Source organism: Coregonus clupeaformis, unplaced genomic scaffold (assembly GCF_020615455.1).
Source record: "Coregonus clupeaformis isolate EN_2021a unplaced genomic scaffold, ASM2061545v1 scaf0613, whole genome shotgun sequence".
Lineage (NCBI taxonomy): Eukaryota > Metazoa > Chordata > Actinopteri > Salmoniformes > Salmonidae > Coregonus > Coregonus clupeaformis.
In genome coordinates this window covers 1-14,399 of record NW_025534068.1, presented here as the reverse complement: position 1 = coordinate 14,399, position 14,399 = coordinate 1, and the positions used below count along the sequence as shown (strand labels likewise).

General features: G+C 45.4%; 2 protein-coding genes across 2 annotated transcripts; both read right to left on the bottom strand.

Annotated features, from left to right (window-relative positions):
• Positions 1-235: 235 nt before the first annotated feature.
• LOC121562135 (zinc finger protein 774-like) lies at positions 236-7,622 on the bottom strand. Its single transcript, XM_045216118.1, has 6 exons — positions 7,032-7,622; positions 6,819-6,869; positions 5,898-6,117; positions 4,258-4,539; positions 3,797-4,030; positions 236-2,061 (listed from the first exon to the last, which is right to left on the bottom strand). Exons 1-6 carry the CDS (start codon positions 7,620-7,622, stop codon positions 1,172-1,174), a joined length of 2,268 nt encoding a protein of 755 aa, XP_045072053.1. The 3' UTR covers positions 236-1,171.
• A 5,580-nt stretch (positions 7,623-13,202) lies between these two features.
• LOC123485217 (FK506-binding protein 4-like) lies at positions 13,203-14,026 on the bottom strand (the record flags this gene model as incomplete). Its single annotated transcript, XM_045216123.1, has 2 exons — positions 13,203-13,540; positions 13,909-14,026. Coding segments are annotated over 2 exons (456 nt in total), but the record flags the coding sequence as incomplete, so codon positions are not given.
• Between the last annotated feature and the right edge of the window lie 373 nt (positions 14,027-14,399).

The following is a 14,399-nucleotide window of genomic DNA, read 5'->3' as shown; positions in this document are numbered from 1 at the left end:
GAGAGGTGCAACTCAATATTAGGAAGGTATTCTTAATGTTTTGTACACTCAGTGTATATGAATGTTTAATGAGAACCAAAACCTGAGATTCATAGAACGACTAGCGACTTGACTCAAGTGGGACTCGAGTGATGGTTCGTTCGGTGTAACAATTTCATTAGTCAATACTCATTGCTGCTTAAAAACAGAGCTCAGCAGTTTCATAGATTATATTTTTAAAAAATGGAGATTGTTTTTTGAAATCATTTCAATGATTTATTTAATCATGACACGACTACTATGCACAGGTACTGTTGAATCAGGTGGTGACATTCCACACAGACACAGAGAACGTCAGCGATGAACTTCAGAGAAAAAAAATTAAGTGCTTATGAATGAGAGACAGAATAATATGACATATACAATAATACAAATAAAAAGTTATTCAAATAGTATATTTAGTGTAAAAACAACAAGCGTCCCAACTCAACAGATTGACATAAAAAAAGGGCGTTGATCACAATCTTACATTTACATCATTTAGCAGACGCTCTTATCCAGAGCGACTTGCAAATTAACACTTAGCTTAGCTTTTCTCCCCCTCCCAGAACCTGAACGTAAAGGACTAATGCACTTCTATGTGTGGACTCCCACTGATGACGGCCTGACAGTCTAAACCTTTGTTTTTGGCCCTCAGTCTAAATGAAGAAAATAGAATGCACATATTTTTGAAAATCTTTGTTGTTGTTGTTGTTGTTGTTGTTGTTGTTGTGCAGACCCTCTACTAAAGGAAACTCTCAAGGCAAACAGCACCTAGTTAGCATCCATCTTCCATAACTGTGGTGGGGATCAGAGAAGAGGAACATAGATACATTACACTATGCTAGCAAGCACAGGAATCCCCTTTTAACAGTAGAGACAGAAGTAGAGCGAGTAACCATAGAAATAATAATCTCTCTGGTTTCCAGGATATAGATTAAGTCTAGTCCAAAGGCCATATGTGTGAAGCGTTTTAAGGTAGGAGTGCTGATTTATGGTTAGCTTTGCCTTTTAGATCCCAATAAATAAGGTTACATGGACAGGGACCTTAATCTGTGTCCGGGAAACTGGCCCTAAATGTTTTACGCGACATAGCGGTGGTTAAAGGTGCAATCTGCAGTTCAAACAACAACAAAAATGGCAGATTGCCATTTTAAAGGTGCCAGTAATGCCAGTGAGGCCTCTCCAGATCACTCTCAACTCTAGGTAGGGCTAGAGGCATGGGTCTCTCTACTCTGGCTAGAGGCATGGGTCTCTCCACTCTGGGTAGAGGCATGGGTCTCTCCACTCTAGGATCTGGCCTGGGCCTTCCCGTCCTGGGTGATTGGTTTGGTCTGTCCAAGCTGTCCGTGCTGGATGACTGCTTAGGTCTGCCTAGCTGGCGGGTCGGTCCGATGGGCTTAGGAGCGTGGGTCCTCTGGTGCTGCCGGAGCCCCTGTAGATAATAGAAGCTCTTCCCACACTCCTCACACTGATGGGGCTTCTCTCCCGTGTGGACTCTGAGGTGAACCTTGAGGTCAAATTCCCTGAAGTAACTCTTCCCACAGACGGCGCAGAGGTGGCTCTTCTGTCCGGTGTGCATACGGAAGTGGCATGTCAGTTGGGATTGTTGCTTGAATCTCTTTCCGCACTCGGGGCAGAGGTGGGGTCTCTCTCCCCGGTGCGCGCTCTCATGCTTCTTTAGCCCTTCTTCTGTGATAAAGCCCTTCCCACACTCAGAGCATTGGTAAGGCCTTTCCCCGGTGTGCATTCGCATGTGGATCTTAACGTAGTAGTTACTGCGGAACCTCTTCCCACAGTCAGGGCAGGGGAAAGGCTTCTTGTTATTGTGAGCCAACTGGTGTTCTTCTAACTGAGTCTTCTCAGAGAACTCCTCCCCACACAGAGAACAGAAGAAAGAGGTGTCCTGAGATGTCACGTGTTTCTGTAGTGATGACAGATCTGGACAGTTGAAGTTCTCCTGAGCTGCGGTGACGATGTGTTCAGGACCTCTTGATGTAGAGGGAGCTAACCCACCAGCAGACAACAAACTGGGGTTCCCATCTGCAGGGAAGATCAAGATTAAGTTAGAGATTCCCTATATCAGGGCTCTCCAAACCTGTTCCTCTGAGAGCCACCGTCCTGTAGGTTATCGTTCCAACCCTAATCTAGCGCACCTGATTCTAATAATTACCTGGTTGATAAGATGAATCAGGTTAGTTACAACTGGGGTTGGAGCAAAAAACCTACAGGAGGGTAGCTCTCGAGGAACAGGGTTGGAGTTAAAACCTCCAGGAGGATAGCTCTCCAGGAACAGGGTTGGAGTAAAAACCTCCAGGAGGGTAGCTCTCCAGGAACAGGGTTGGAGTTAAAACCTCCAGGAGGGTAGCTCTCCAGGAACAGGGTTGGAGTTAAAACCTCCAGGAGGATAGCTCTCCAGGAACAGGGTTGGAGTTAAAACCTCCAGGAGGATAGCTCTCCAGGAACAGGGTTGGAGTTAAAACCTCCAGGAGGGTAGTTCTCCAGGAACAGGGTTGGAGTATAAACCTCCAGGAGGGTAGTTCTCCAGGAACAGGGTTGGAGTATAAACCTCCAGGAGGGTAGTTCTCCAGGAACAGGGTTGGAGTATAAACCTCCAGGAGGGTAGTTCTCCAGGAACAGGGTTGGGGAACCCTCCCCTATATTGTGCACTACTTTTGAACAGGGCCCTTAGAGCCCTGTTCAAAAAAAAAAGTTGTGCACTTTGTAGGGAATGGGGTGCCATTTGGGATGCACACAAATGTTAAGTCAAGTCAAGTAATTCAGACCAACTAAGCTCTTCATAGCCTGGTTCCAGATCTATCTGTGCTCTTGCTAACTCCACTGCGGTCATTGTTTGGCGTGACAGGGAGTTGGCATGTTAGCACAAACAGACTGGCACCCAGGCTGCTTTTACAACAGCATACATATACAAAACAAATGTACTGAGAAAATATCAATGTTAAGCTGTATTTTCACATAAATCTTATAGGGAAATTTCACAAAATTTTCAACCTCATATTCATCATCCCAAGCACCACCCCAACATCAATATACAGTGCCTTCAGAAAGTATTCACACCCCTTGACTTTTCCCACATTTTATTGTGTTACAGGCTGAATTTAAAATGGATTACATTTAGATTTTCTGTCACTGGCCTACACACAATAACCCTTAATGTCAAAGTGGAATTATGTCTTTAGACATTTTTAGAAATTCATTAAAAATGAAAAGCTGAAATGTCTTAAGTCAATAAGTATACAACCCCTTTGTTATGGCAAGACTAAATAAGTTCAGGAGTAAATATGTGCTTAACAAGTCACATAATAAGTTGCATGGACTCACTCTGTGTGCAATAATAGTGTTTAACATGATTTTTGAATGACTACCTCATCTCTGTACCTCACACATACAATTATCTGTAAGGTCCCTCAGTCGAGCAGTGAATTTCAAACACAGATTCAACCACAAAGACCAGGGAGGTTTTCCAATGCCTCCCAAAGAAGGGCACCTATTGGTAGATGGGGTACACAAAAAAGAGCCGACATTGAATATCCCTTAGAGCATGATGAAGTTATTAATTACACTTTAAATTCTTCTCCCACTTTGACTAGAGGATTATGTTTAGATCGTGACAATCAAACCCATTTTTAATCCCACCTTGTAACACAACAAAATGTGGAGAAAAAAAAATTCAAAGGGGTGTGAATTCTTTCTGAAAGGCACTGTAATGCGGACCACAACATGTCGCTGAACGTCTTACCCAAAAAGTCTCTCTCACCTCTGTGTGTTTTCATGTGTGTTTTCAGGTTCCCTGGCTGAGTGAAACCCTTCTCGCACAGGGAGCAACAGTAAGGCTTCTCTCCGGTGTGTATTCTCATGTGTAGCTTCAGTTTGGACGCGTCGGACAGTTCTTTCCCACAGGTCGGACATCGGTGAATCCTCTTCCCTCGCCCCCGGCGCTGTCCTGTAGCCGGACCTCCTGCCTCACCAGAGAACACACCCAGACTCTCCTCTGGGGAAGAAAGACACAGTTGGTGGGTCTCTCAAACGGCACCTTATATTCCCTGTAATAATAGTGCACTACTTTCGGACAAGAGCCTAAAGGGTGCACTATCTAGGAACAGGGTGCCGTTTGAGACACAGTCACTCACAGTGAATTCACTAATAACCCGTCAAAAGGGTAATAACAGTATTACAGTCGTGATGTAGCCATCGTGAGTCTGCCATAGGCTGTCTTACCGGTGTGCTCTGTCTGATGTCTCTGCAGCAGTTCTTTGTTGTTGAACGGCGCTCCACACACGTAGCAGTTGTAATCTAGATGTGTCTGCAGGTGTAGCAACAGCTCATATTCCCGGGGGAATCCCTCTCCACATTTAAAGCAGCGGCGGTTGTTAAACCTCTTGGTTTTGGGCCGCTTCCGTTGGCCTTCTCCTTTGACTCTGGTTCTCTGTTTGGCCCGTTGTTTCTTCCGGTGTTTTCTAGGTGCCCCTGCTGTAGAGGGAGCGCCGGCACCAGTCTTGGCTGTGTGACAAAGAGAATGGGTTAAAGAATTGGCCCGATAGATTTACCGTGTCCCAAATGGTAACGCTAATCCCTATTTAGGGTGCTACTTTTGAACAGAGCCCTATATAAGGGACAGGGTGCCATTTTGAACAGCAGCCAAGTTAACAGGTTATACCGTAATTTTCGGACTATAAGCCGCGCCTTTTTTCCAATTTTTCGACCCTGCGGCTTATATAACGGTGCGGCTAATCTATGGATTTTTACAGCTAACGGCCACTAGAAGACTTCCTAAATCTATGGATTTTACAGGTTACAGTCCACCAACTTTAACTCTATGGACTCTATGACCGGTCCACGCCCCCCACCTTTAAGCGGCGGGCTCCAGCAGGAAAAGCTGGAGGCCGGAAAAGAGTGAGACAGGTAGCGCGCAAAAGTAAAGTGGAACCGAGAGTGGTACGAGAGACAGAACGAGAGACAGAACGAGAGCAAGACAGACAGACATTACGAGAGCGAGACAGTTTGTCTCTTTCCCGACAATCCCCTCTGTGCACGAACCCTTACATATGGTAATTAAACATTAAAACACCTGCGGCTTATAGTCCAGTGCGGCTTATATATGTACACATCATTCAATATCATTCAATTTAGCTGCTGCGGCTTATACTCCGGTGCGCTTTATAGTGCGGGAAAATCCGGTAGTTGAATGATTTTCTGTTGACAGGGTGCCATTTTGAACGCAGCCAAATTAACAGGTTATAGTTGAATGATTTTCTGTTGACAGGGTGCCATTTTGAACGCAGCCAAATTAACAGGTTATAGTTGAATGATTGTCTGTTGACAGGGTGCCATTTTGAACGCAGCCAAATTAACAGGTTATATTTGAATGATTGTCCGTTGACAGGGTGCCATTTTGAACGCAGCCAAGTTAACAGATTATAGTTGAATGATTTTCTGTTGACAGGGTGCCATTTTGATATAGTTGAATGATTTTCTGTTGACAGGGTGCCATTTTGAACGCAGCCAAATTAACAGGGTATATTTGAATGATTTTCTGTTGACAGGGTGCCATTTTGAACGCAGCCAAATTAACAGGCTATAGTTGAATGATTTTCTGTTGACAGGGTGCCATTTTGAACGCAGCCAAATTAACAGGCTATAGTTGAATGATTTTCTGTTGACAGGGTGCCATTTTGAACGCAGCCAAATTAACAGGGTATATTTGAATGATTTTCTGTTGACAGGGTGCCATTTTGAACGCAGCCAAATTAACAGGTTATAGTTGATTGATTTTCTGTTGACAGGGTGCCATTTTGAACGCAGCCAAATTAACAGGTTATAGTTGAATGATTTTCTGTTGACGTTCTACCTCCACTTACCAAGACGAGGAGTAGGATTCCAACTGGCGTCGTCGTCTTCAGAATTACCCGAACCATCAACGTTCACCTCTTCTTCTTCTTCTTCTTCTTCTTCTTCCTCCTCCTCCTCTTCTTCAGCGCTGGCCTTTAACCGAGGTGTCTGAGTGGACGCCTTGCTGCCATGGCTTGGATCAGGACCCTGGGACTCTCTAGCTTTGGGGCTGGATTGGTCACCAGGATCCTACAGTGAAAACACAACAGTCATTAGTAAAGTGAGAATAGAATGTTTGTGGTAAGGTTCCCCAGGGTCGCGTCCTCCTCGGCCCCCTTCTGTTCAAACAGGAAGTGTATATGTAGCAGATTTTGAGTGGCGGTTCGCTAAATCTATGCCTAACTTTAACCTCACCCTAGCTAACCATAAACACAAACCTGAACCAATTCCAGAAGCGTTTAGATAGCGATAGCATTAGCCTACAGCAAACCAAACCACAGCATTAGCCTACAGCAAACCAAACCACAGCATTAGCCTACAGCAAACCAAACCACAGCATTAGCCTACAGCAAACCAAACCACAGCATTAGCCTACAGCAAACCAAACCACAGCATTAGCCTACAGCAAACCAAACCACAGCATTAGCCTACAGCAAACCAAACCACAGCATTAGCCTACAGCAAACCATACCACAGCATTAGCCTACAGAAAACCAAACCACAGCATTAGCCTACAGCAAACCAAACCACAGCATTAGCCTACAGCAAACCAAACCACAGCATTAGCCTACAGCAAACCAAACCACAGCATTAGCCTACAGCAAACCAAACCACAGCATTAGCCTACAGCAAACCAAACCACAGCATTAGCCTACAGCAAACCAAACCACAGCATTAGCCTACAGCAAACCAAACCACAGCATTAGCCTACAGCAAACCAAACCACATACCTTTCTGATAAGGGATGTTGGAAGACCACTTCTTCCACTGTAAGCGAGGGCCTGTGGGGATGGCTGGGGGTTGGTTCCACTATGGGCTTCCCAGGATGCATCTGCTGCATGTGTGACCGGATGCCTGCTCTGTACCTGTAGCTCTTGCCACACTCATGGCACTGGTAGGGCTTCTCTCCGGAGTGGACTCTGAGATGCACCCGGAGGTCAAACTCTCTGGCGAAACTCTTCCCACAAGGAAGCAGAGATGGCTCTCTCTCCAGTGTGGATCTTGAAGTGACAGGTCAGCTGGGATTGTTGTTTGAAACACTTGCCACACGCAGGGCATCGGTACGGCCTCTCTCCTCGGTGAGCGCTCTCGTGCTTCTTGAGCCCCTCCGCTGACATGAAACTCTTATCACACTGGGCGCAGTGGTAAGAGATCTTCCCACTGTGGATCTTCTGGTGGATCTTGATGTAACTCTTGCTGGAGAATCTCTTCCCACAGTCTGGACAGGGGTAAGGCTTCTCTGGTTTCTCATGGGAGTGGGCGATCACCAGGTGATCATCCAGAAGGCCTTTCTGAGAGAACTCTGCCCCGCAGAGAGGGCACTGCGGGTTAGACTGGTTCTCTCCAGTGTGAGTTCTCATGTGTATCTGTAGAGCTGATGGAGTTTGGCATTCCTCGCCACACTCTAGGCAGTGGTGGTTCTCCCTAGCTGTGTGGTTGTCATGGTATTGGTCCGGGACTCCTATTGGCTTAACTGTGTGGTTGTCATGGTATTGGTCCGGGGACTCCTGTTGGCTTAACTGTGTGGTTGTCATGGTATTGGTCAGGGACTCCTGTTGGCTTAGCTGTGTGGTTGTCATAGTATTGGTCAGGGGAATCCTGTTGGCTTAACTGTGTGGTTGTCATGGTATTGGTCAGGGACTCCTATTGGCTTAACTGTGTGGTTGTCATGGTATTGGTCAGGGACTCCTGTTGGCTTAGCTGTGTGGTTGTCATGGTATTGGTCAGGGACTCCTATTGTAGGAAGCCTCTCCACGATGTCAGGCCAGAAACTGGGATTCCTGACTTCTCCTGCATGGGGGAAGATAAAGTGTTAGTTCATGTTAAGTCTAACCAGACAATGACTGGGGCCAGGACGATACCAGATGCCTTACTCATTAGTATCAAGGAAACAAAACACCAAGCGGATTTAAAGACCAATGTGTAATTCATGCTTTAGTCACACCTTCTGCCTGAACTGACACCTCTTTAGTCACACCATCTGTCTACACTGACACATCTTTAGTCACACCATCTGTCTCTACTGACACCTCTAGTCACACCATCTGTCTACATTGACACCTCTTTAGTCACACCATCTGTCTACACTGACACCTCTTTAGTCACACCATCTGTCTACACTGACACCTCTTTAGTCACACCATCTGTCTCTACTGACACCTCTTTAGTCACACCATCTGTCTACACTGACACCTCTTTAGTCACACCATCTGTCTACACTGACACCTCTTTAGTCACACCATCTGTCTACACTGACACCTCTATAGTCACACCATCTGTCTCTACTGACACCTCTTTAGTCACACCATCTGTCTATACTGACACCTCTTTAGTCACACCATCTGTCTACACTGACACCTCTTTAGTCACACCATCTGTCTACACTGACACCTCTTTAGTCACACCATCTGTCTACACTGACACCTCTATAGTCACACCATCTGTCTCTACTGACACCTCTTTAGTCACACCATCTGTCTATACTGACACCTCTTTAGTCACACCATCTGTCTACACTGACACCTCTTTAGTCCACATCTGTCTCTACTGACACCTCTTTAGTCACACCATCTGTCTATACTGACACCTCTTTAGTCACACCATCTGTCTATACTGACACCTCTTTAGTCACACCATCTGTCTCTACTGACACCTCTAGTCACACCATCTGTCTACACTGACACATCTTTAGTCACACCATCTGTCTATACTGACACCTCTTTAGTCACACCATCTGTCTCTACTGACACCTCTAGTCACACCATCTGTCTATACTGACACCTCTTTAGTCACACCATCTGTCTACACTGACACCTCTTTAGTCACACCATCTGTCTCTACTGACACCTCTAGTCACACCATCTGTCTCTACTGACACCTCTTTAGTCACACCATCTGTCTATACTGACACCTCTTTAGTCACACCATCTGTCTATACTGACACCTCTTTAGTCACACCATCTGTCTCTACTGATACCTCTTTAGTCACACCATCTGTCTCTACTGACACCTCTTTAGTCACACCATCTGTCTATACTGACACCTCTTTAGTCACACCATCTGTCTCTACTGACACTCTAGTCACACCATCTGTCTATACTGACACTTCTTTAGTCACACCATCTGTCTATACTGACACCTCTTTAGTCACACCATCTGTCTATACTGACACCTCTTTAGTCACACCATCTGTCTATACTGACACCTCTTTAGTCACACCATCTGTTCTACACTGACACCTCTTTAGTCACACCATCTGTCTCTACTGACACCTCTAGTCACACCATCTGTCTACACTGACACCTCTTTAGTCACACCATCTGTCTACACTGACACCTCTTTAGTCACACCATCTGTCTCTACTGACACCTCTTTAGTCACACCATCTGTCTCTACTGACACCTCTTTAGTCACACCATCTGTCTCTACTGACACCTCTTTAGTCACACCATCTGTCTCTACTGACACCTCTTTAGTCACACCATCTGTCTACACTGACACCTCTTTAGTCACACCATCTGTCTCTACTGACACCTCTAGTCACACCATCTGTCTACACTGACACCTCTTTAGTCACACCATCTGTCTATACTGACACCTCTTTAGTCACACCATCTGTCTATACTGACACCTCTTTAGTCACACCATCTGTCTACACTGACACCTCTTTAGTCACACCATCTGTCTACACTGACACCTCTTTAGTCACACCATCTGTCTCTACTGACACCTCTAGTCACACCATCTGTCTATACTGACACCTCTTTAGTCACACCATCTGTCTATGCTGACACCTCTTTAGTCACACCCTCTGTCTCTACTGACACCTCTAGTCACACCATCTGTCTACACTGACACATCTTTAGTCACACCATCTGTCTATACTGACACCTCTTTAGTCACACCATCTGTCTCTACTGACACCTCTAGTCACACCATCTGTCTATACTGACACCTCTTTAGTCACACCATCTGTCTACACTGACACCTCTTTAGTCACACCATCTGTCTCTACTGACACCTCTAGTCACACCATCTGTCTCTACTGACACCTCTTTAGTCACACCATCTGTCTATACTGACACCTCTTTAGTCACACCATCTGTCTATACTGACACCTCTTTAGTCACACCATCTGTCTCTACTGACACCTCTTTAGTCACACCATCTGTCTCTACTGACACCTCTAGTCACACCATCTGTCTACACTGACACCTCTTTAGTCACACCATCTGTCTCTACTCGACACCTCTTTAGTCACACCATCTGTCTACACTGACACCTCTTTAGTCACACCATCTGTCTATACTGACACCTCTTTAGTCACACCATCTGTCTATACTGACACCTCTTTAGTCACACCATCTGTCTCTACTGACACCTCTTTAGTCACACCATCTGTCTCTACTGACACCTCTTTAGTCACACCATCTGTCTCTACTGACACCTCTAGTCACACCATCTGTCTATACTGACACCTCTTTAGTCACACCATCTGTCTATACTGACACCTCTTTAGTCACACCATCTGTCTCTACTGACACCTCTAGTCACACCATCTGTCTACACTGACACCTCTTTTAGTCACACCATCTGTCTATACTGACACCTCTTTAGTCACACCATCTGTCTCTACTGACACCTCTTTAGTCACACCATCTGTCTATACTGACACCCTCTTTAGTCACACCATCTGTCTATACTGACACCTCTTTAGTCACACCATCTGTCTACACTGACACCTCTTTAGTCACACCATCTGTCTCTACTGACACCTCTAGTCACACCATCTGTCTACACTGACACCTCTTTAGTCACACCATCTGTCTACACTGACACCTCTTTAGTCACACCATCTGTCTCTACTGACACCTCTTTAGTCACACCATCTGTCTCTACTGACACCTCTTTAGTCACACCTTCTGTCTACACTGACACCTCTTTAGTCACACCTTCTGTCTCTACTGACACCTCTAGTCACACCATCTGTCTCTACTGACACCTCTTTAGTCACACCATCTGTCTACACTGACACCTCTTTAGTCACACCTTCTGTCTACACTGACACCTCTTTAGTCACACCATCTGTCTCTACTGACACCTCTAGTCACACCATCTGTCTACACTGACACCTCTTTAGTCACACCATCTGTCTCTACTGACACCTCTAGTCACACCATCTGTCTCTACTGACACCTCTTTAGTCACACCATCTGTCTATACTGACACCTCTTTAGTCACACCATCTGTCTCTACTGACACCTCTTTAGTCACACCATCTGTCTCTACTGACACCTCTAGTCACACCATCTGTCTACACTGACACCTCTTTAGTCACACCATCTGTCTCTACTGACACCTCCTTAGTCACACCATCTGTCTACACTGACACCTCTTTAGTCACACCATCTGTCTATACTGACACCTCTTTAGTCACACCATCTGTCTATACTGACACCTCTTTAGTCACACCATCTGTCTACACTGACACCTCTTTAGTCACGCCATCTGTCTACACTGACACCTCTTTAGTCACACCATCTGTCTCTACTGACACCTCTTTAGTCACACCATCTGTCTATACTGACACCTCTTTAGTCACACCATCTGTCTACACTGACACCTCTTTAGTCACACCATCTGTCTCTACTGACACCTCTTTAGTCACACCATCGGTCTCTACTGACACCTCTTTAGTCACACCATCTGTCTACACTGACACCTCTTTAGTCACACCATCTGTCTACACTGACACCTCTTTAGTCACACCATCTGTCTCTACTGACACCTCTAGTCACACCATCTGTCTACACTGACACCTCTTTAGTCACACCATCTGTCTCTACTGACACCTCTTTAGTCACACCATCTGTCTCTACTGACACCTCTTTAGTCACACCATCGGTCTCTACTGACACCTCTTTAGTCACACCATCTGTCTACACTGACACCTCTTTAGTCACACCATCTGTCTACACTGACACCTCTTTAGTCACACCATCTGTCTACACTGACACCTCTTTAGTCACACCATCTGTCTCTACTGACACCTCTAGTCACACCATCTGTCTAGACTGACACCTCTTTAGTCACACCATCTGTCTATACTGACACCTCTTTAGTGACACCATCTGTCTATACTGACACCTCTTTAGTCACACCATCTGTCTACACTGACACCTCTTTAGTCACACCATCTGTCTACACTGACACCTCTTTAGTCACACCATCTGTCTCTACTGACACCTCTTTAGTCACACCATCTGTCTCTACTGACACCTCTTTAGTCACACCATCTGTCTACACTGACACCTCTTTAGTCACACCATCTGTCTCTACTGACACCTCTTTAGTCACACCATCTGTCTCTACTGACACCTCTTTAGTCACACCTTCTGTCTACACTGACACCTCTTTAGTCACACCATCTGTCTACACTGACACCTCTTTAGTCACACCATCTGTCTACACTGACACCTCTTTAGTCACACCATCTGTCTCTACTGACACCTCTTTAGTCACACCATCTGTCTACACTGACACCTCTTTAGTCACACCATCTGTCTCTGACACCTCTTTAGTCACACCATCTGTCTACACCTCTTTTACTTCTATCAGAACTACAAGCTTTATCAGTGTGTAATATCTGACATTTTGTTTTTACAACAGTGAAATTATCAGTGTGAAATATCTAAAGCTTAAAGGGATACTTTGGGATTTTGGCAATGAGGCCCTTTATCTACTCGTGGATACCATCTGTATGTCTCTGTGTCCAGTATGAAGGAAGTTAGAAGTAGTTTTTTGAGCCAATGCTAACTAGCGTTAGCGCTACGCTAGTTAGCAACTTCCTTCAAACTGCACGCAGAGACATAAAAATGGTATCCACAAGTTTATCTGACTCTGGGAAGTAGATTAAGGGCCTCATTGCCAAATTCCAAGTATTCCTTTAAGAGGACAAATGTATTTCCAAAGTTCGGTCACTGGGAAGAGGTCCGAGTTCTCACCTTTGTGCACACTCTGGTGTATTTTCAGATTTCCTTTCTGAGCGAATCTCTTCCCACACAAAGAGCAGTGGAAAGGCTTCTCTCCTGTGTGTGTCCTCGTGCATCATGAGTTTATGTGCATCGGATGCTTCGTATCCACACGTTAAGCAGCGGTGAACCTTCTTGGTTTTCAACATGGCCGTTCCATCTATGAATGGTCTGGTGTAAGAGCATGTCGTAGATACGGGAGAATCCCTCTCCACATTTAAAGCAGCGATGGGTCACCTTAGCTTTCTTCTGCTTCGGTTTCTTTTCCTTCTTTGGTTTCTCTTCTTTCTTCGGCTGCTTTTGTTCTGGACCCTTCTTCCGTTTGCTCCCCTGTTTCTTCTGTTTCTCCTGGTGGTGTTGTTCCAGCACTCCTGGTGTTGAGGGAGTTCCCTCACTACCGTGGCAGGAGTTAGGACTCATTCCTGTGGAGAGAAGAGAGTTCAGTGGGTCAAATAGGTCCATCACTAATGGTATGTAGCGTACATGCTATTGTGTGGAACCAGTGGGTCAAATAGGTCCATCACTAATGGTATGTAGCGTACATGCTATTGTGTGGAACCAGGTGCCAGGTATTCCCTATATGGTGCACTACTTTTGACCAGAGCCCTATGTCCGGAGTCTGGTGTAGCAGTCTAAGCTCCTGACTCCAGCCTACATACGTATACCCCCGGGGGACGGACAGATTGGTTAGATAAATCTGTCTCCCTCTCTACATTACACTATATAGGGAATAGGGTGCCATTTGGGACGTCCCAAGTTATTTTAACCTCACCTTTCTGTCACCACTTACCAAGATGAGGAGTATCCCAGGTAGCTTCTTCTACTACAGAATTCAACAAATCACCAACTTCCTCTTCTTCCTCTTCTTCATCTTCACCCTCTTCTTCCTCTTCCTCCTCCCACTCTTCTTCTTCTTCCCTCCTCCTCCTCCTCCTCCTCCTCCTCCTCCTCCTCCTCTACAATGAGCGTTCATCCCAGGTGTTTGAGTGCTGTCCTCCTCATGGTTTGGATCAGGACCCTGAGCCACTGTAGACTCCGATTGATCACCGGGATCCTAGAATAAAAACATCCCCGTTTGTAATAAAGTTAGAACGGAATGCAAACCATGTTTATTTGCTCATTACAAAGGAACAAAAAAAGGGTTCAATGGAATAGTAAAAAATAAAAGATATATGTTTATAATGTTAACAATAGTATCTCATATGAAATGTTTATCATCATTTTCTCCCACCTTGTTGATGTGATGTAGGGGGACTTCCTTCACTACCAGAGCCATGGACA

What these genes read in the sequence shown, in the direction of transcription:
- LOC121562135 (XM_045216118.1), bottom strand. Translation starts at nt 7,622, where the DNA reads ATGACAACCACACAGTTAAGCCAACAGGAGTCCCCGGACCAATACCAT. An exon ending in ACATCAGACAGAGCACACCG is followed by an intron (nt 4,031 to 4,257) that starts GTAAGACAGCCT and finishes TTTCTTCCCCAG; the next exon opens with AGGAGAGTCTGGGTGTGTTC. An exon ending in ACACATGAAAACACACAGAG is followed by an intron (nt 2,062 to 3,796) that starts GTGAGAGAGACT and finishes TCTTCCCTGCAG; the next exon opens with ATGGGAACCCCAGTTTGTTG.